This window comes from Emys orbicularis, chromosome 10 (genome assembly GCF_028017835.1).
Source record: "Emys orbicularis isolate rEmyOrb1 chromosome 10, rEmyOrb1.hap1, whole genome shotgun sequence".
Lineage (NCBI taxonomy): Eukaryota > Metazoa > Chordata > Testudines > Emydidae > Emys > Emys orbicularis.
In genome coordinates this window covers 41,047,465-41,070,119 of record NC_088692.1, presented here as the reverse complement: position 1 = coordinate 41,070,119, position 22,655 = coordinate 41,047,465, and the positions used below count along the sequence as shown (strand labels likewise).

At 48.1% G+C, this 22,655-nt stretch overlaps 1 protein-coding gene across 1 annotated transcript in view; it reads right to left on the bottom strand.

Moving 5' to 3' along the window:
- The window catches only part of CCDC78 (coiled-coil domain containing 78), a 43,453-nt gene extending 21,511 nt beyond the window's left edge, over positions 1-21,942 (bottom strand). The window contains exons 1-11 of the mRNA XM_065412381.1: positions 21,842-21,942; positions 20,159-20,296; positions 19,750-19,881; positions 17,949-18,035; positions 17,447-17,626; positions 13,378-13,551; positions 13,231-13,281; positions 9,754-9,842; positions 8,898-8,976; positions 7,578-7,703; positions 6,104-6,315 (exon numbers count right to left, since the gene is read on the bottom strand). Coding sequence (XP_065268453.1) covers positions 6,104-6,315; positions 7,578-7,703; positions 8,898-8,976; positions 9,754-9,842; positions 13,231-13,281; positions 13,378-13,551; positions 17,447-17,626; positions 17,949-18,035; positions 19,750-19,881; positions 20,159-20,236 — 1,208 coding nt within the window. The 5' untranslated portion in view covers positions 20,237-20,296; positions 21,842-21,942. The remainder of the gene's footprint in view (positions 1-6,103; positions 6,316-7,577; positions 7,704-8,897; positions 8,977-9,753; positions 9,843-13,230; positions 13,282-13,377; positions 13,552-17,446; positions 17,627-17,948; positions 18,036-19,749; positions 19,882-20,158; positions 20,297-21,841) is intronic.
- Positions 21,943-22,655: the final 713 nt, after the last annotated feature.

The following is a 22,655-nucleotide window of genomic DNA, read 5'->3' as shown; positions in this document are numbered from 1 at the left end:
AACGAAGAGAGGGAAGAACATCTTCGCAAGCAGGCTGGCTAACTTAGTGAGGAGGGCTTTAAACTAGGTTCACCAGGGGAAGGAGACCAAAGCCCTGAGGTAAGTGGAGAAATGGGATACCGGGAGGAAGCACGAGCAGGAGAGTGCAAGAGGGGAGGACTCCTGTCTCAGACTGAGAAAGCGGGACAATCAGCGAGTTATCTAAAGTGCCTATACACAAATGCAAGAAGCCTGGGAAACAAGCAGGGAGAACTGGAAGTCCTGGCACAGTCAAGGAACTATGATGTCACTGGAATAACAGAGACTTGGTGGGATAACTCACATGACTGGAGTACTGTCATGGATGGATATAAACTGTTCAGGAAGGACAGGCAGGGCAGAAAAGGTGGGGGGAGTTGCATTGTATGTAAGAGAGGAGTATGACTGCTCAGAGCTCCGGTATGAAACTGCAGAAAAACCTGAGAGTCTCTGGATTAAGTTTAGAAGTGTGAGCAACAAGGGTGATGTTGTGGTGGGAGTCTGCTATAGACCACCAGACCAGGGAGATGAGGTGGACGAGGCTTTCTTCCGGCAACTAGCAGAAGTTACTAGATCGCAGGCCCTGGTTCTCATGGGAGACTTTAGTCACTCTGATATCTTCTGGGAGAGCAATACAGCGGTGCACAGACAATCCAGGAAGTTTTTGGAAAGTGTAGGGGACAATTTCCTGGTGCAAGTGCTGGAGGAACCAACTAGGGGCAGAGCTCTTCTAGACCTGCTGCTCACAAACCGGGAAGAATTAGTAGGGGAAGCAAAAGTGGATGGGAACCTGGGAGGCAGTGACCATGAGATGGTCGAGTTCAGGATCCTGACACAAGGAAGAAAGGAGAGCAGCAGAATACAGACCCTGGACTTCAGAAAAGCAGACTTTGACTCCCTCAGGGAACTGATGGGCAGGATCCCCTGGGAGAATAACATGAGGGGGAAAGGAGTCCAGGAGAGCTGGCTGTATTTTAAAGAATCCTTATTGAGGTTGCAGGAAAAAACCATCCCAATGTGTAGAAAGAACTGTAAATATGGCAGGCGACCAGCTTGGCTTAACAGTGAAATCCTTGCTGACCTTAAACGCAAAAAAGAAGGTTACAAGAAGTGGAAGATTGGACAACTGACCAGGGAGGAGTATAAAAATATTGCTCAGGCATGCAGGAGTGAAATCAGGAAGGCCAAATCACCCTTGGAGTTGCAGCTAGCAAGAGATGTTAAGAGTAACAAGAAGGGTTTCTTCAGGTATGTTAGCAACAAGAAGAAAGTCAAGGAAAGTGAGGGCCTCTTACTGAATGAGGGAGGCAACCTAGTAACAGAGGATGTGGAAAAAGCTAGTGTACTCAATGATTTTTTTGCCTCTGTCTTCACGAACAAGGTCAGCTCCCAGACTGCTACACTGGGCAGCACAGTATGGGGAGAAGGTGACCAGCCCTCTGTGGAGAAAGAAGTGGTTCGGGACTATTTAGAAAAACTGGACGAGCACAAGTCCATGGGGCCGGATGCGCTGCATCCAAGGGTACTAAAGGAGTTGGCAGATGTGATTGCAGAGCCATTGGCCATTATCTTTGAAAACTCATGGCGATCAGGGGAGGTCCCGGATGTCTGGAAAAAGGCTAATGTAGTGCCCATCTTTAAAAAAGGGAAGAAGGAGGATCCGGGGAACTACAGGCCAGTCAGCCTCACCTCAGTCCCTGGAAAAATCATGGAGCAGGTCCTCAAGGAATCAATTCTGAAGCACTTAGAGGAGAGGAAAGTGATCAGGAACAGTCAGCATGGATTCACCAAGGGCAAGTCATGCCTGACTAACCTAATTGCCTTCTATGAGAAGATAACTGGGTCTGTGGATGAGGGGAAAGCAGTGGATGTGTTATTCCTTGACCTTGGCAAAGCTTTTGATACAGTCTCCCACAGTATTCTTGCCAGCAAGTTAAACAAGTATGGGCTGGATGAATGGACTATAAGGTGGATAGAAAGCTGGCTAGATCATCGGGCTCAACGGGTAGTGATCAACGGCTCCATGTCTAGTTGGCAGCCAGTTTCAAGTGGAGTGCCCCAGGGGTCGGTCCTGGGGCCGGTTTTGTTCAATATCTTCATTAATGATCTGGAGGATGGCGTGGACTGCACTCTCAGCAAGTTTGCAGATGACACTAAACTGGGAGGAGTGGTAGATACGCTGGAGGGTAGGGACAGGATACAGAGGGACCTAGACAAATTAGAGGATTGGTCCAAAAGAAACCTGATGAGGTTCAACAAGGACAAGTGCAGAGTCCTGCACTTAGGACGGAAGAATCCCATGCACTGTTACAGACTAGGGACTGAATGGCTAGGAAGCAGTTCTGCAGAAAAGGACCTAGGGGTTACAGTGGACGAGAAGCTGGATATGAGTCAACAGTGTGCCCTTGTTGCGAAGAAGGCTAACGGCATTTTGGGCTGTATAAGTAGGGGCATTGCCAGCAGATCGAGGGACGTGATCGTTCCCCTCTATTCGACATTGGTGAGGCCTCATCTGGAGTACTGTGTCCAGTTTTGGGCCCCACACTACAAAAAGGATGTGGAAAAATTGGAAAGAGTCCAGCGGAGGGCAACAAAAATGACTAGGGGGCTGGAGCACATGACTTATGAGGAGAGGCTGAGGGAACTGGAATTGTTTAGTCTGCAGAAGAGAAGAATGAGGGGGGATTTGATAGCTACTTTTAACTACCTGAAAGATGGTTCCAAAGAGGATGGATCTAGACTGTTCTCAGTGGTACCTGATGACAGAACAAGGAGTAATGGTCTCAAGTTGCAGTTGGGGAGGTTTAGGTTGGATATTAGGAAAAACTTTTTCACTAGGAGGGTGGTGAAGCACTGGAATGGGTTACCTAGGGAGGTGGTGCAATCTCCTTCCTTCGAGGTTTTTAAGGTCAGGCTTGACAAAGCCCTGGCTGAGATGATTTAGTTGGGAATTGGTCCTGCTTTGAGCAGGGGATTGGACTGGATGACCTCCTGAGGTCCCTTCCAACCCTGATATTCTATGATTCTACCATATATACTCGTTCATTAGCCCATTTGTTTATAAGCCAACCCCCCAAGATGGTTAGGTAAAAACAGCAAAAAACTGTATAACCCTTTCATAAGCCGACCCTATATTTCAGGGGTTGTCAAACTTTGGCTCCTGGCCCGTCAGGGTAAGCCGCTGGCGGGTCGGGACGTTTTGTTTACTTGGAGCGTCTGCAGGCACGGAGCCCCTCAGCTCCCAATGTCCGCGTTTGCCGTTCCCAGCCAATGGGAGCTGCGGGACTTTGCCAACCCCTGCTATATTTTAAAAACTGGCATCACAAGAAACACTCAAAAGTTTTGCTAGAATTATTTTAATGTACTCTAACGAAAAAACGGTTGTTGTTCTAATAACTGAACAAATACGTATTCACCTTCAAAATTACAGTCACTATTTAAAATCAGTAAATGGATATTTAAAAACAAAACAATGAGACTTTAAAAAGTCTTAAAATCCTTCAAAGTCTGAATCAGTCTCTGGTTCACCAAACAGTTCATTAAATTTGGCTTCAGTCACAGCTGCACCTGCATTGTCATCGTAGATGTCGGCAGTGTTGTCTTCAGACTCAGATTCCTTCTCATCATCAGCCTCTGTTGTGTCATCATCAAATATGGCATCATCTTCTGACCCGTCGAGTGCATTGCTAATACAGCATTTCCTAAATGATTTTTCTACCATTTCCGAGGGAATGGATACCCACGTGTCCTTGATCCACTGGGCGACCAGATGGATTTCGGGCTTCATAAGATTCCCGCCTTTTGTCAACTTCGCCATGCCTGAGCACATCCATTCAGAGTTTCAGACCACATTTTGCGTAGCCTGTCTTTAAAGGGTTTGTTCAGGCAGACATCAAGCGGTTGTAGAACTGAAGTTAAGCCTTCAGGTATTACAACCAAAGTAGTTTTCATATTTTTGTCCACATTTTTCACCTCATTCATCTTGTGTGCCCTGAACATGTTCCAAGTGAGCATAGTAGGTTTCTTGAAAAGTGCTCCTGGTCTCTTATTCCACACTTTTTCCAGCCATTCAATAGGCCCACTTTCATCCATCCATCCCTTTTCGTGTGCACGTACAATGACACCATCAGGAAATTTCATGTTTTTAGGCAAGGTTTTTCTTTTAAAAATAACAGGAGGGAGCTTTGATCCATTTGCCAAACATGATAAAACCACCGTAAAATGGATTTTTTTCATGGCCAGTTAATTAAAACTGTATTTTCACCAACACCGGTTATTGTTCTGTTGCACGGGAGATCGAATGTCAGTGGTGTTTCGTTCATATTTCCTATTTGTGACAGTTCAAATGCATATTCCTTTTGATATTTTATAATAAACCTTTGGAAAGATTTGATTTTTTCTTCCAGATCTCTAGGCAGCTTTTGCGCTATCTTTGTTCGCTGACGAAGACAGAGACCATGACGGTTCATGAAGCAAGTACACCAACTCGCTGATGCGACAAACATTGATGGCTTTACTGACTTGTATTTGTCGTCTTTCGACATTTGCAGAGCATGCAGACGAATTCCAGTTCTAGTGACAATGTACCCATTTTGTCGACATTCAAGAACCCAATTATTGAGATCTTTCTCTAGCTCAGGAAATGAAGCGCACCTCGTTGGACATTTTTTCTTGCTTCTTGGCATGTCTTTTAGTGTTTTATTTTTTCGCCATTCTCTTACTTGCTTCTCATTGATACAGAATTCACGAGCAGTGGCGCAATTATTGTTTGAGTCTGCATATTCAACAACTTTAAGTTTGAGCGCTGCATGATAAGACCTTTTTCTTTTGATTTCACCATTGTTCATTTTAAATACTAGTATGAAAATAGATTATTATTATTATAGTAGTTATAGATTTTGTAGGACTTTATATAGGAATGTCACCTGCTTTATCACTGTCAAATTATTATTGTTCTTTGTTTATTTCAAAGCAGCCCTGTAGATGGGCATGTAGGGAGGGGTAGCTCAGTGGTTTGAGCATTGGCCTGCTAAACCCAAGGTTGTGAGTTCAATCCTTGAGGGGGCCATTTAGGGATCTGGGGCAAAAATCTGTCTGGGGATTGGTCCTACTTTGAGCAGGGGGTTGGACTAGATGACCTCCTGAAGTCCTTTCTGACCCTGAGATTCTATGATAAGAGGCTATTTCAATTTTATTAGAGATTCCATCGATTCTGCACATTATATTTTCATATTGGCTCGAGACTTATGAGGTCCATTTCAAGCCAATCTAGTCCACTAAACAAAGCCTTTGCAACTTTAAAAGGCTGCAGTGTTGACATCAATAAATGGGTCGGCAAACTTTGGCTCCCAACCTGTCAGGGTAAGCCGCTGGCGGGATGTTTTGTTTACTTGGAGCGTCTGCAGGCATGGAGCCCCTCAGCTCCCTGTGGCCGCAGTTCACCGTTCCCAGCCAATGGGAGCTGCGGGAACTTCCGGTTTGCCGTTCCCAGCCACAGGGAGCTGAGGGGCTCCATGCCTGCAGACGCTCCAGGTAAACAAAATGCCAATGTATTAGATATTCAATTCAATGATTCCATAGAGTTTAAAACCATCAAATTTTGGTGTAGACCCGTTTATAAGCCAACCCCCGCTCTTTGATGCGCCACATTTTTACCAAAAATATTTGGCTTATGAACGAGTATATATGGTAAGTGCTGTGCATTTGTACTGCACCTCTTGTCTATAGAGCTTTAGAAAGTTTAGCAAGTGTCTTAATTCACATTTTACATGTTGGGAAACTAAGGCACAAAGAATGCCTGAATTTTGAGAAGAGTCCCAATTTTGGGTGCATAAGTTGAGACTCTTTGCTCCTGATTTTCAAGAGTGTTTAGCGAGTCAAAAACAGAACCCAAGTCTCCAGACCACAAATTCTCCGTTCCAATCACTAGCCTCTGGTTGCCTCTCCACCATTAATGGAGGATGGTGTGGTGTTGCTCTGAAGGACTATAGAGCCCAAATTGTTCTAAGCAGTCCTTACCTGGGTGCTTTAGAGGGATGATGATCTTTCATGGCTACAGAAAAGACTCAAAAGCCCCCTGACCTACCTATAAGCAATCAGCAGGTTTTCATGCCTCTTGACAAGGTTCTGCATGCGCTTCTTGTAACCACGCACAGCTCCAGCCAGCTGCTCCTCCCGAGATTTATGGGCAGCCCGAATGTCCTTCAGCATGCCATCCACAAAGCGCTTCATGTAAGCATGGTCAGTTGGTACTTTGTTAGGCACCTTAGAAGCATTTGATTTACTGTCCATATATTCCTTTAAACACAGAGAAGGAAATCAGCTCAAGCAGACTGCTGGACATGGAATGGCTGTTTCCTAAGACACTCAACCAATGTATTAGGATGGCTACTCCCTGTCCTGCATGGCGGTACACAGGAGAACTCCTCATCATCAGAATGCTTAACATTTACAGCACTTTCCAATTAGTAAGTGCAGTACAAACTAACTAGCCTCCAACAAGTGGGGAAAATGAGGCACAGAGACGTTAATGCCTTGGACACACAGTCAGTGGCAGAGGTGGGAGTGCTGGCTTCTATTTCTCTGCTCACTCGATTAGGCCACACTATCTCTGACTCCTTGTTTGTTCAGAAGATTACATAGCTCTATTAGAAACTGAACTGTTCTTCTTAGCAAAGGTTCCCTTCAATTGTTCTCTTGATACATCACCACACTGCGATCTCTTGGAGCTGTTGGCAAAGACTCTGTACTGCTACCTAGGGTGGAGAGACTAGCAGATTTCTTCCAAGATATGGCCAATTTTTCTCAATGAACTGTCCTGCAGAATGTACTCAGGGATCAGTGTATGTCCTATGCCATGAAGTCTGACACTTTTGCAGTGCTCTGAGTCCTCAGTGATCCTCTGCGAGACTGGTTGCATGCCAGAGAAATGTATTCCCATAATAACCTTAGGCCACTCATGTTACAAGATTCTGTGATACAGCAGGAAAGGTGAAGGGGCCATGGATCATGTTTCCTCCCGGAGGAACAAAGGGAGGATTCTTTTACCACAAACCATGAAGTCAGCACACTGTGAAGCCAAAAGTGGCACAGTCTGGCCTGCTGAGAGAGACTTCCAGGGCACTGGGTTTAGAAGCCAATTGAAAAGTAGCCATAATAAATAAAATGAAAGTGCAATTAAAATAACTTGACCGAGAGAGAGACATGGCAGAGACTCGGTGATTGTTCTGGGCTGTCACATGGGAAATCTGGGGCAGGGAATGATTTGGGTACTCCTGCCCCCAGACTCATGGGCTGCAATCAGAACACATGCAGTGTACAGTTAGACTTTCATAAAGAGGGAGAAAAGATCCCATTCTTCAACTCTCCCTACAGCCATCAGACAGAGTGATATTACTGCACTGCATGTTCCACTAGCCTGCAGCTCGAAGAGGGAAACAGCAGTGGTTTGAGAGCAGTGGGCAGTACCCAAACTCAAATGTCTGTCCTGTAAAACCAGAAGGAATAACTAAACCCAAAGAAAGGAAATGCAGATGCCCATACATGGCAGGGATCCTCACCGCCAGGTCCTTGATGTACTGAGTAAGACGACAGCGATATTCTTCATTCAGTTCCTTCAGCTGAAGTTGCAGTTGGGAATTCTCAACCTCCACCTCTTTGAGCTGGCTCTGAGAGGTGAGCAGCACCTACAGCACAGGAAGCATACAGTCACCCCCAGGGAATCAGGCTCTTCCCTGAGCCTCCTATTGGCCAGCTGAGCTTTAATCACTAGTATTCAATAGGAAAAGGAAGGTTAACTTAGAAACTTTACTTTCAAACAGTCCACTTTCCCAGGAAAGGGGCACTATTTAAAAGCAGGCCAAAAGGGACCACAAGAGACAGTTCATAAGGGGCAGAGAGGGAGGGAAGATTCTGCTGTCATCCAAGAACAACCCAGGAAATGTTTACTGCACATATTTCTATGCTGCCCATCCCCCAAAGAATCTGGGCACCAACTGAGCACGTCATTGGCACCTTCCCTCTGGGGATCTCAAAACACTTTACAAGCATTATGGAATGAAGCCTCAGAACCTTGTGAGGGAGGAAATTCTTATTGCCTCTATTTTATAGATAGGGAAACTGAGGCACAGAGCTGTTCAATAACTAAGAATTGGACTAAGACTCAGCAACTCATTTACATGGCCCCTTAGTATTGAAGAACTGAATCTTCCAGGTACTAAGGGGGTTCATTTATCCAGAGGAACTGACAGTTTCTGGCTTCTTAGGCCTGGTCTACACTAACCCCCAAATTCGAACTAAGGTACGCAACTTCAGCTACGTGAATAACGTAGCTGAAGTCGACATACCTTAGTTCGAACTTACCGCGGTTCAGACGCGGTCCACACGCGGCAGGCAGGCTCCCTGTCGACTCCGCGGTACTCCTCTCGCCGAGCTGGAGTACCACAGTCGACGGCGAGCACTTCCGGGATCGATTTATCGCGTCCAGACCAGACGCGATAAATCGAACCCGGAACTTCGATTGCCAGCCGTCGAACTACCGCGGTAGTGTAGACCTGGCCTTAGAGACAGAAGCACAAAACTTGACACATCCATGGAGGATGAGCTGGCCCTGCTCCATAGTGCTGCACAAATGTGCTGGACACAGGCGTTTTTCCTTGATATAGTCTGACCCTGCTATCAGAAACAGCAGTCGAGATTGATCAAGCCCTCCTGCAGAATGAGATGCTGACAAGACTTCATGGAGGGGAGACTTACAGATCAGAGCCTCACCCATCTTGCTATTGGCTCCAAGTTACTAGTGTATGGTGCTGTACAACCAAAGGAGAAGCTGACAATCTAGGTGAGTCACAGTGTCAGAGGATGGGTCCTAGGGATCTTACCACTGACTGCTCCACCAGTTTGTGCTGAGTATTGCGAATCACTCTCTTGGACTGCTGCAGCTCCTTCCCCATTGCCACCCTGCATACACAGAATGGGGGACGTGTTCACTTTAATCACGGAGGTGCTCTTCCATCAATGGCTGCTCCATTGGCCCAGAATACTGTCCAGGCCATTTGGCATACTGTAGTACTTAAGGCAAGGAACTAATAGTATTGATTAGAGCCATAAAAAGCATAGGCAGGAGCTATACACCTGTCCTACCCCACAACTCCATGCAACATTGCCAATTTATGTCCTCAAGGCTGAGCAGCCCAAACAAACCTGATATCCAGGTACAGGTATCTCCTAAGCAGATACTACCAACTGTGGACCACTGTATGCTAGGCTGAGACCATCAAACTCAGTTCACTTGAAACCAAAGGCAAATTTTATCCCAAGCCTGCTAATGTGAAAGGGAGAGCAAACCCCCCCTAGTACCAGCCTTTCCCCTAGCATGAACTGAGCTCCTCAGTCTCTGCCTATTGATGGAAGGAAGAATGATCATATGCTCAAGACACAGGAACTCAGGAGTCCTGGGCTCAGTTCATGCTCTGTCACAGACTCTGTGTGATCCTGGGCATGTCAGTTAGGCTCCAATTTTCAAAGGGGCATCAGGGATTTAGGGACCCAAATCCCACTTCAATAGGGGACAGGCACCTAAAAGCCACAGGGCCCCTTGAGACTCCTAGCCTTTATCTCTAGCTGTAAAATGGGGATGCTATTCAATTTGTTCATGTTGGTGAGGCTGAGATATTCCAGTGCGAGGGGCCAGGCAGACAACTGTACTAGGGGGTGGGATGGCCTCAAAACACTCACACTCTCTGTTCCAGCTTCTGTTGCTGAGAGTCGTACGTTTGCTTCATCTTTTCAATCTCAGCTTTTATGTGATCCTGGTTTCCAAGCATCTAAAGGACAAGAATGAATGGGAAGATGAAAGGCATCCTGCAAAGAGAATGACTGAACTGCAGAGAAAGCTCACTGAGAATGAGAAAAAATTACCAGTTACCTAACGGATTGCCACTTGCTGGGAAGATGTGTGCTAACGGGGGCGAAGTGAAATGCAAGGGAAAGGGCAGACTGAATAGGGAGCAGGGCCGGCTCTAGGTTTTTTGCCGCCCCAAGCAAAAAAAATTTGGGCTGCCTCCCCGTCCCAGCCCTGGGCTCCTCGCCGCACACCCCTGCTGCCCCAGCCCTGGGCTCTCCCCCACACACACACCCCCTGCCGCCCCAGCTCTGGGCTCCCTCATTCCTCCCCACACACACCTCCTGCTGCCCCAGCCCTGGGCTCTCTCCCACCCCCACCTGCACCCTCCTTCCGCCGCAGCCCTGGGTCACTGGTAACTCACTCCCACGGCAAGTCATTCAGCAGGAATTTTAGATGTGCACAGAACACAGACAGGATTGGTTCCCACATGGTTACAGAACTGCAGTAAAGTGGAACAATTTTCAGCTTGTGTGATTGGAGGATATCTGGATGCATATTATAAGACTGCCCTACATAAATGAGGAAAAGTTGAGGTGCCTTTATTATTCTTTTATTCCACTCTTTCTTTCTATGGGGAATTTGCCAATGCAATATCACTGTCTTCCTTTTAAACAAACAAACAAAAAAGGCAATGGCTGTTGAAAATAGCAATTCCAGTCCTAATAACCACTGGGAAGCATTTCTTGCTGTAGTGGGGCAGCTGCCCCACTCCCTGAGATTATGGGCTGCGGCAGGCCAGTGGGCCTGCGCAGACGCACAGCCAATCAGAGAAGGGCTTACTGGGAGCCAATCAGGGCCCAGGTTGGAGACAGCCAATCAGGGCCAGGCTCAGCCCTATAAAAGACTGCACAGGGAGAGAGCAGTCAGTCTGTCCCAGGCCTTTGAAAGGGGAAGGTCTATCTCCAAACTGGGAGACTAGCACCGAGGACAGCGCAGTGCTGGCCAGGCTCAGGGAGTAGAGAGAAGCTCTAGCCTGAGGCCTGCCAGGCTGCAGGCCCTGAGTGGAAGGGCCTAGCGGGTGCAAGGGGCTGTAGGGGAAGCGGCCCAGGGAAGCGGACAGACGAGGGGAGAGTAGGAGGACAGTGAGGCTGCCGCCAGAGGGTCCCTGGGTCGGGACCCAGAGTAGAGGGTGGGCCTGGGTCCCCCCCTACCCCTTTGCAGTACATCTAGCCATTGGCCGTAGGGAGCGGCCAGTACAGACCACGCCAGATCCCTGATGGGAGGGATTAGACTTTGGGGTGTGTGGTTGACTACGGTGGCTAGACAAGGAGACTGCTGATTGACCCCCCCCCCGGAAGGGGGTGTGGAAGGACTGAGGGGCACTGCTGGAGGGCAGTGGTCCCGAAGAGGACGCCGTGAGTTGGTGAGCGACGTGGGCTCAGACACGCCAACCGAGGGCGAGATGACGGTCGGGACACCACCAGGAGGGGGCGCTCCACTGGACTGAGCTAATTCCCGGAACAACCAGTAGGAGGCGCCATGGTGGTGAGTCCTAACCCCGTTACACTTGCTCAATTTTATCCTACTTTTTCTACAGCAAGTTACAGTGGATCAGTATATTTGATTTGGGAGAAATGAAGTAACAACTGCCCAGACTGAGCTTGAGCACTCCTGAATTTCGAGGTGTTCAAATCTGGAAGGCAGGTGCTGGGGGGGGACTGTGGCTCCGCGGGGGAGCACGGCAGCATGTATGCAGCAGTGTGTCTGGCACTGCACGGAGCCAGACACGCTGGTCTGAGTGGAACCGTAAGGGGGCTGGGGGGTTGGATGGGGCGGAGGTTTGGGGGGGCAGTCAGGGGACAGGCAGTGGTTGGCTAGGCATAGGAGTCCCAGGGGTTTGTCAGGGGACTGGTTGGGGTCCTAGGGCAGAAGTTGGGGGGGGGGGGTCTCAGGAGGCGGCAGTTGGGGACAAGGAGCAGCGGCGCTTAGATAGGGGGTTGGGTCCTGGGGGGCCGTTAGGGGCAGGGGTGATCAGGGGAAGGGGAGCAGGGTGGGTTGGATGGGTTGGGGTTTCTGTGGGGGGCAGTCGGAGGGAGTGGATGGTGGCAGGGTGGGGCTACCCTCCCTCCCTGTGGAGTGTCCTATTTTTTGAATGTTAAAATATGGTATCCCTACTCACAGCGCAGCTCTCCATTCACAGCAGGCTGCAGCATGAGGTCTCAGCTACCTCACTCCCTCCCCCTCTTTCCTGTTGGTAGTGGCCAAGGGAATGCTGGGAAATGTAGTTCTTTCCCTGCTCCAGGGCTGGCTCTATAGGCAGGGAGCTAACCAAGGAACTACAGCTCCCAGGGCCCCCTGTTGGTTCTCAGCTCCCATGCTGGATCCTGCCGCCCCTGCAAATGGGCTGCCCCAAGCACGTGCTTGCTTTGCTGGTGCCTAGAGCCGCCCCTGATAGGGAGCAGCTAATACACTACAATACAGCTAATACAATAGGAAGGTTGTGTTAAATCTATCCTGGCTGCATAGGTATCATCACACTAAGAGTGGACTCAGATGAGATTTGGATAGGAGGGTCAGTTTACCATGAGAAACTGAATGGTGGGTACTGAAGCACTAGTCAATATCACACAAATGATGATGCAACTGAGGCAAGAGGCTACTCCAGCCCATCATTCTGGGGTTGCTTTATCACCACCACCTCCAGGGGGTCATCTGTGTCCCTAGCAGAGCTCTCAAGATCCCTCATTTTCACACCATCCATTCAGCCAAGGATGGAAGGCTAATACTCCCTTAACTAGTCAAAGATTCACTGTTGAGCAATTTGAGACATCAGCAGAATACATTGCTGGCGTAAGCAGGCACAGCTCGCTTGACTTCAGTGCTCTTTTCCCCCCAGCGGGATACTATGTGGATTGATTGTGCAGCTCTCCCAGCTCTGGGGGCAAGAGAATGGGATGGAGTCTCCTGCACAGCAGTGCAGAGGTGCTACCACTGAGCCAACCCTTCTGTGAGATTATGGTGAACATGCACTTGGCAGGTAACACAGACCCACTTCCTTTAAAACTCTTGTCTATAACTGCCCAATGAAAATGGCTGGGGGAAGCTCCCAGCTCCTCCAGTCGCAGCCTCTCCTTGCAGAAGTCACTGTATAAAACAATGCAGATCCAGTTTTCTAACAAACAACCTGAAGAGAGAGTACATGCTATTTGGTAACTACACAGCTCTCAAGAAACTAGGTGTAGGCAATTCTCCAAATTCAGTCTGACAGATGTTTTGCATGGGGGAAGGGTGGGCAGGGAGGATGAACCCCACACAATAAATAATCACAAGTACACAGCTCAGATACACATGCAGTGTTCCACACTCACATGTCTCTCCAGTTTTCGACGTTCGTGTTCAGAGGCAACTATATCTTCTGGCTGATTTAAAAAAACAGAACAGGGCAGTGGTCAGATTCTGGTCTCTTGGCGGAAGCAAGGAGATCAGACTACCTAGGAGGCCAGACAAGTCCATACCTTCACTTTCCGGGCAGAGAGGCGGTGGACCACAGCCCGCACCCTTTCCAGCTCGGCCGAGGTTTCATTGGCCAGCGCTTGGGACGGGGAGTTGTTACTCCATGACTGAGGAAGGGAGCTCCTGGTGTTGACCAGGTTTAGCAGCTCTATGCTCAGCTCTTCATTCTTAGCAACCTGCAAAGTAAAACAAGAAGGGAACCGTTTCATTTCTTAAGCTTTCCCCTCTCCAGCTCTGTGTGTATTATTCATCATGCACATGCAGTTCTTTATATACACAAAGCATTCACTTTTATCCCTCTGGATAGCAGATTTTTTCTCTCACCTGTCTGAATATGGTGGTGAACTATTTAATTCTCATGAAAAGGCAGGACTGGTACCATTGACTAGAACCAGCTAGAGAGAGCAGAGGTGTTGCTGTGTGTGTGTGTTTTTTTTTTTTTTTTTTTTTTCCCCCTCCCCTTACACAGCTCTGCCAGTGTCCCTCAATTCTCCCCTGCAGCATCCATGCTATTCCAGTTCTGGAGCCCTCACACAGCTCTGCCATTCAGGACTTGCAGGTCCTCCTGCTAATCCTCTCCCCCACCCCCTCAGCTCTGCCAATGCCTCTCACTCCTGACCTGCAGTGCCCCTTACTATTCTAGTCCTGGACCTTTCCTGACCAAATTGAATGGTGTTACAAAAAATGGACAGATATCCTCTAGGAACTAGTCTGATGCCACCCAAGTCATTTCATTTTTGATCTTTATTATAGCTGAACACAGACCTCCAGAAGTAGATTAACCCACAGCACCACCTAGCCATTCAGATTCAATGCAGTGCCAGTAGGAAGTTGACACATTTTGGAAGGATAAACAGCATCTCAACTAGAAAGGCTCAGTTACAGGGGATCTGGAGTGAATATTGAGGGAATTCATATCTCAAGGGAGGATTAAATAACAAAATTCTGATGGGGGTTTTTGACTGGGGACAAGTTTGAGTAATTGTTACCAATTCGCTGAATCCTGAAGGATGTGACGCTTTGGTAACCTTAGTCATCCATTTCAATAATGGGTGATCAAAAGATAGCATAGGGTGGGCTGAGGCAGTGACGGGAGGAGAAAAGAGAGACTGACAGACGGATGAGAGATACAGCTGTAAAAGCTGACAGGAGCTCCCAAGGAAAAGAGAGCCTACATGAGATTTTGCTTTATGTGGATAGTTACAGGGAGACAGGACCAAGATTTGCAAAGGGCTATTTTGAGGAAGTTGCACAACCTCCCAATGTCCCTGAAGAACCCCACAGCACCCTCCGGTAAATCAGAAGAAGTGTATTGATTTAGATGGAATATATGGGCCAAAGGTGTTAATACAGTCACTGTCCAACATTAAATGGTGTTAAACAAGATCTGGGTTTGGTATACAGAGACCTCAGCTTGCTTGGTACTATGGCAAACACACCATTAAAAATCCTTTTAACCTTTTGTTAAAGACAAAGAAAAGAAGGGGAAAAAAGAGGTAAAGGGTTTGAAATGTAAAGTATGAAATAAGACGTTCATTGTAACAACATCCCCATTCCCTTTTCCGTTGGAGAGAGGTTTCAAAAGAAACGCCCACCCCTCTGGTCGGACATTCTCTTAGATGGTATCTGAAATGGAAATAACTGCAACCTTGGGGCCAAAGAGAAGAAGTTAGTTTAGATGGGCTTGAGCTGTCATTGTTGCTGTTGTTGTTATAATCCAATCCTGTTTCATCCCAGGCAGTGTTTAGGATTCAGCTGGAACTGGAAGAGATGGCTATGTTATCAGGGTCCCTCTCTCTGGCCAGTCTGGATATCTCTGAGGATTAGAACAAAGGAGGTCTGGAGTCCCAGGAGACAGTGGAGATGGCAGCTATTATGGTGAAGCTCGCTCCAGTAGCCCCTGTCTGTTCTTCTGTATTTTCCTCCCAAAGCCTCTTTCTTCAAGGACCCACAAGGGGTGTGATGGCTGGAATAGCCCATCTCCCCATTATTTTGTCCACCTATTAGGCCTAATATCGGACACATCGATTTTGGTTAATTTATTTCTGGATCCACATTTTCTTGTTTACCAGGCATGATCTTAACACAGTCCTTGAGCTATATCAGGAGGCCTTTTGGTTCAGACTAATTCAGTCTTTTTATCTCCCGTGGGGGGGGGGGGGGCGGAGCCGGGGGGGCCGGCGAGCCCCGGCGGGGGCGCCGCTCTCCCGCCGGGGGGAGGGCGGCCGGAGCCCCGGGGCGAGGGTGGCGGGCCCGGGCGGGGGCTCCGCTCTCCCCCCGGCGGCCGGGGGCAGGGCGCGGGGGGGAGGGCGGCCGGAGCCCTGGGAGGAGGGCGGCGAGCCCCGGCGGGGGCTCGGCTCTCCCCCCGGCGGCCAGAGCACCGGGGGCAGGGCGGCGAGAGGGCGGCGAGCCCCGGCTGGGGCTCGGCTCTCCCCCCGGCAGCCGGGGGAAGGGCGCGGGGGGGGGGCGGTCAGAGCGCCGGGGGGAGGGTGGCGAGCCCGGGCAGGGGCTCCGCTCTCCCCCCGGGGGCAGGGCGCCGGGGGGGGGGAGGGCGGCGAGCCCCGGCGCGGGCTCCGCGCCCCGGCGGGGGCTCCGCTCTCCCCCCAGCGGCCGGGGGCAGGGCGCCGGAGGGGAGGGCGGCCGGAGCCCTGGGAGGAGGGCGGCGAGCCCCGGCGGGGGCTCGGCTCTCTCCCCCTCCCTCCCCCCCCCCGGCGGCCAGAGCGCCGGGGGCAGGGCGGCGAGCCCCGGCGGGGGCTCGGCTCTCCCCCCGGCAGCCAGAGCGCCGGGGGCAGGGCGGCGAGAGGGCGGCGAGCCCCGGCTGGGGCTCGGCTCTCCCCCCGGCAGCCGGGGGGGGGGGCGGCCAGAGCGCCGGGGGGAGGGCGGCGAGCCCGGCTGTGGCCCCCGCTCTCCCCGGCGGCCCGAGCGCCGTGCCGCCCCCCTCCAGGTGCCGCCCCAAGCACCAGCTTGGTTGCCTGGTGCCTGGAGCCGGCCCTGCTGACTGACATCTTAGAGGCCGGACTTCTCCAAAAGGGCCGTATGGCTGGATTGGCCTTTTTAGCCAATCTCATTTGCCTTGGACAGACACAGAGCAATTTTTGAATAGAAACACAGAATTGTTTTCATAATGCTTTGGAGACTCTCCCTGTTATTTACAAGAGCTCACGAATGAGCTCACAGAGATGCTTTTGGGCCAAGCAGCCATGACAACACACTGGCAAGTTCACAGACAGCTCGTAATTAGAGTGTCAGAGGCTCATTGTGTCCTGAGGAGACCACTGTGGGTTTTGAACCTGAGGCTCCTTTTGAAAAATCTGTACTGAAAAAATAATGAGCAAAAGCCACACATTGTGACTAGTCCCAGCTAGCTAATTCAAAATCACTCTATTCCAGCAGTGAGTCCAGTGGTTAAAGCAGGGGACAGGAAGTCAAGAGACTACTGGTGAAATCTTGGCCCCATTGACTTCAATGAAACCAGGATTTCACCCTAGATTTCTAATCCTGACTCTGCCACTGACTTGCTGTGTGACTTTGGGCAAATCACTTAATCTCTGTGCTTCTATTTCCATACCTGTAAAATGGGCCTATATTACCTACCTTTATAAAGTGCTCTTAGATCATTGGCTGAAAATACTTAGTATAATTACTATACCATTAAAACTATAATTTAAATTTTAAAGGGACATGTCAACTTGAAAATCACATTTCCACCTGAAAATTGCATACCTCCCATGGGTAAAAAGAAACTAAGATTACTAAAAGAAAGTACCCCAAAAAATCCTTCTCCATTTGTTCAGTATGTTTATTCTGACAATATTTTATGTGTAGTTTCACTGCAGTTTCACTGTTTTGTTTATGGTCCATTACACATCCTGGTTCATGCACTAACAAATAAGGCTGCTCTGTGAGGAGCTCACATTCATGCTCTTTCCCAGGCCCTACAGGAAGATGTTCTCCAGCAACAGCAAAGTAGAAATTGAAGAGGCAGCAGGCAGGCATGTGCACAGAGGAGGAGGGCAACATCAGTGAGAGCAAAGCCTGCATTGTGAGGAAAACTCAGCAGGTCTCACTCACCTCCTGTTCATGTTCTTTGCCCAGGGCCATATAATTGCTTTTCAGAATGATGTACTCATCAGCCAGCTCCTTGCGATTGGTCTCCACAGTGTGCAGGCGTTCCTGTAGGGCATCATGCTCCCCAGTGACCTTCTCATCATGGAGCTCCAACTCCAGAATATGGTTCTCCAGGGTCAGGATCTACAGTGTGCAGGAGGCACAATTAGACAACAGGAACTGAGTGGGGCAGTGCAACATTCCTAGGTTTTCACTTGGACAAACAGGTTCTCATCAGGCTTAGCGCACAACTGACAAGTTTGGGAGTGCATTTCAATGCTCATGCAAGTGAAGGGAGAATGACAGCTCTAGCAAGAGTCAGGGACAAACTGTGGGTATTAGGTGCACACCAAAGATACACTGACTCTAGGGCTAGAATCTAGAATCTGACAGAGGATGATTAAGAAGAGCAGCAGAGATGGGCTAATGCATACAGAATGTAATGCAGTATTATAGTGCCACATACCATATTTTTCAGTTCAAAGTTCTCTGCCTCATACTGCTCTCTCATTTTGTTTGTCTCGATCTGGAGATCAATGAGGTCCTTAGAAATCTATGAGAGACACAAATGAGACTGCACTGTAATCTCAGGTACAGAAATCCGCTGCAGGAAATTCCAGTTTCCTGAAATTAGGGCTTACAGGACATAAGTGGGGTTTCAAGGACAATGAGAGGTAAGATTTCTTCAAAAAATTACTTTTGAAATCAGCGATATTTTTACCCTGTAGAATCCGTTCAAGAGACTGACTCCCCCTTCACTCCGAAGGCGGTATATGCCTGTTCCAGGTGTAACAGACCCAGACCAGTGGGGTACAGGAGTCTGGTAGAGGGCAAATATACTGGTCACTGGATGAGTAGTTTTCTGTTCCCTGAGTGACCAGAGCAGGGGCTGCACTAGAGTAATCAGGAACCTGCTAGAACCAATTAAGGCAGGCAGGATAATTAAGACACCTGGAGCCAATTAAGAAACTGCTAGAATCAATTAGGACAGGCTAGCTAATCAGGGCACATGAGTTTAAAAAGGACCTCACTTCAGTTTGTGGTGTGCATGCGAGGAGCGAGAAGACATATTGCTGGAAGACTGAGGAGTATAAGCATTATCAAACACCAGGAGAAAGGTCCTGTGGTGAGGATAAAGAAAGTGTTGGGAGGAGGCTATGGGGAAGTAGCCCAGGGAGTTGTAGCTGTCACGCAGCTGTATCAGGAGGCACTCTAGACAGCTGCAGTCCACAGGACCCTGGGCTGGAACCCGGAATAGAGGGCGGGCCCAGGTTCCCCCCAATCCTCCCAACTCCTGATCAGACACAGGAGGAATTGACCTGGACTGTGGCTTCTACCAGAGGGGAAGGTCTCTGGGCTGTTTCCCGACCCACATGGTGAATCTGTGAGGCGAGAAAATCTGCCAATAAGCGCAGGACCCACCAAGGTAGAGGAGGAACTTTGTCACACAGGGTAATGCCAGACTAGCCAGCCTGACAAGGTTTATGAAAAAGAGAAGCCCTCGTATTTATGTTTCCAATCTATGGGCCAAATCCTACAGTCTTTATTCAGTCTTCACTCAGATAAATGTCCCACTGAAGACAATGGGAGTTCTGCCTGAGCAGCGACTGAATCGGGACTAAGGATTTGGCCAAGAGAAAGCAGGCTAGCCTCCAGGAATGGTCGGGAGCCTCAGTTAAAGTTCAGGGACTGCCATTGAGGCCAACACTTCAGTGTTCCTGATTATGCCAACAGGTCTAGACCAAAAAATATAAGCACAAAAGAGATCTGCAAGCAGACATGCCTCTTGTGATCTGAGCACCAGCTTATTATGGAGGCACTGACCACGGCTCCATAGGTAAAACTGAGAAGAATTTTGCACCTTAATATTAAAATATACTGATGCTGAGACACATCAGCTGAGAACTGTGGAGACACCCAAGACTGGATTCCCTTATAACCCCAAAGAGGAAGAGTATAAAGAGCAAGTAAAAACTAGGAAATTAAGTGATCACGTTCTGAGACATCTCAGCCTTTTCCAGAAGGAAGTGATGTGGAATAGTGGCTATCTGGAAGTTGACATAGTGCACCAGTCCTAGCCTTCCCCACCAGAAGTAACTAGAAGGAATAAGTAGAGTAGCCCTGGCTGTTGGGGAGTGCACATGTTTTTATAGACCTTCAGGGAGAATATCTTTACATTTCCCAAGAATTCTACATACCCATATATTACTTGAGCTGTTGAACCCCACTGAGCCCAGAATCTCCAGCTCCCAAGGTGCATGCATTACCTTAAGTTTCTCTTCCTCACTGAAGACCAGTCTGGATGACAAGTCCGTTTTGGAACCAGCCAGCTTCCCCATCTTCTCCTGCAGTTCTTCAAGCTTTGTGTACAGTCTTTCGTTCCTATCCTGCAGCTGCACCTGGGTACACAAAACAACTCCAGTGACGCCCTATGCGGAGCAGAGACAAGATCTTCTCCCCCATGCACAGCACTGCACAGATAGGCAGGTTGGGGGAAGGGAAGAACAAACAGCTTACATGATGAGAAAACACAGCTTTCTGCATACAGTGGCTTTAACAGATTGGAAAGGGGGTTGTCAGTTGCCATTTTCATCCTGCGATTAGGATCAAGTTTTCAAAATACCTGACTCAGTATGCAGGAAAGGCACTGAAGACAAATTTGCATTTCACACTTACATTTTCATTGGTGAGGCACTGGACCTGTTCTTGGAGGGTGCTTATGCTCTCACTCTCCATGGCACTCCTAAGATCCATGTGTTCATACAGTCGGTGCTGAAGGGCCAGGATCCTTGCCCAGTACTGAGTAAGCAATGACTAAGGATCAAAGAAAGAACTGGAGATGGGATTTTGGTGACAAAAATCTTTATCTGCCAATAGTTCTTTCCTCTATGGATAGCATACACAGGGTTGCTATCAACTGAGGTTGCTAGAGGGTGTGGTTTTCATTTTGTTTATGAGGTGGAGCAAATGACTACACCTGCTCCTAGGAACTGCCAAAGAGGAAGCAACTAATGACACATCCAGTCTGGTATCCTGATTGCTCCCATGGCATATACTAGAGGTTTCAAAGGAAAGCTCAGCAGGTCCCCCTCTTTGTTGTATAAGGGTCTCAGTAAACATCTCACTTGTATCTTTATTGTATTTTTCCCATATTCTTCCTATCTGATCATATTCTTTTAAATAACTAAATGTTCTTTGTCAGATCATTGTAACCCTTCTGTTCTGGGCAGGATACTGCAATAAGACAGCAATCTATACATGCAACAGAGACATGGGTTGGTCTGCTTCAGTCTCAGGAAGTGGTTTCACTCACAGACATATCCTAGAAGAATGACATTCCTGAAATGTAGAACCTGGGATGAATTCAGTGTAAAGAGGAACTCTGCCTGCACCTTTCCAGAACCAGTGGAACACAAAGAAGTTATTCTGTACTGAGATGTCTCTGATCTGGAGAAATGAGGCTAAACTGAAACACACAAAACTGGGACTGCCATCTTCTGATGTGCCACTTGCTGATTGCCAGGCATAGGCCAAGTGGACTCTCATTACACTGAAGGAGGGAGTCAAAATATTTATTCTGAGGGGGAATTGAGGGTTTTCACCCATCCCCTAATCCTTGGTTTATAAAGCACCCTCTCCCTATAGATGGAGTATACTTACCCTGTGTCTGGAACGGGAAAAAATCTTTGGAGGTTGAAATGCTATTCTATAACTAGCCACTGGGGGTGGAAAAGAGCTTTGCCTCTACGCTCAGGACAGAGTATCATCTCCAATGTTTCCAGCCCATGATGGTCTGAGAACACTAATGCTGGGCAATATCAAAAGATGTTGGGTTCAGGTTTGAGTTTACCTGCTAAATTCAGAAAATTCAAAATATCCATGATCACATGGCAGTAGCCACCAAGCAGGACTGAGGTTTTTGGGATGGGGCAGAAGTGGCAGGAGAGAAAGCACAGCAGGGGGAAAGTAGCCAACCTTCTCATCTTTTCTGTGCTCTGGTCTCCCACAGTTCAAAATTTCCTAGGGCATCATCACAACATGAGGATGCAAGCACCACATCACCAAACTCAAACATCCACTGGTTGAATTTAGTTTGGCTGGTTGAATTTAGTTGAATTTAGATATGAATCATGCAGTTGAACATAGGTTTGTATCTTTTGGTGACCTATTAAACCAGCCCTGTTTTTAACCCAACGAACAATGCACTGTGAACCCAACCATCATATTGACATAGATTTTGCAGTTTAAGCAGCCATTAATATTCAGTGTTCAGCAACCCAGCCCTATTAAATGTCTAGATTCCTCCCAGAAAAGATCGAGCCGAGGCCAGAATCTAGGGATTTGGGATCTATACTGTACCTCTACAAAGTAGTCATTTAAAACAGGGAAGTTCTTAACTTGCGAGAGAGCTTCAGTACAGCCGCTAGGTGCCAAGAATCCAAGGTTGGAGACAGGCAGAAAATAACCGTGGTCTTGCTGTTCCCGGCCAGGGCTTCTTCCAGCAACTGGGTCAACTTGGAATCACTGTGCGGAAAGTAAAATAAAACCGACATTGGAATCTATTCCCTGCCATTTCTGAAATTAACTGTAAAGTCTCATCTAGTGCCAACTAAGGGCAGTCAGATGGCAATATCCAAGCTCACCTCTGGAGCTGAGATCATCAACACTCATTCCACTTGTGAAAACTTTAAATTATTTTGTTCCTTTGTCTCTTTCTAGTAGCGTATATCACCAGGCATCAGAGCATAGGGAATCCTTCACTTTGCTACTCCCAGCATGGGTGTATGTCAGGCAGGACCTCAGACACCAGGGCTAGTGATAAAGGTTAGGATTTTCAAAGAAACCTCAGGGAATTAGATATCTGAATCTCAAATCCTACTGAACTTTAATGGGAGTTGAGTGCCTAACAGCTGGTTGGGAATGTTTTGACTCAGCATATTTTTATCAAAAAATACCAATTTGTCAAAATTGAAACCATTTATGGGAACATGTCCATTTCAACAAAATTTCCTATTTGGGAAAGAATTGGAAAAAAGTTTCCAAATTGTCAAAACGTCCTGTTTTGACATATTCAAAATGAAAAATTCAGGTTTCTTGGTTTGAAATAGATTTGTGTTTTGAAATTGAAATTAAATTCTAGTAAAAAAAAATTTAAATGTCAAAAGGTCAAAAT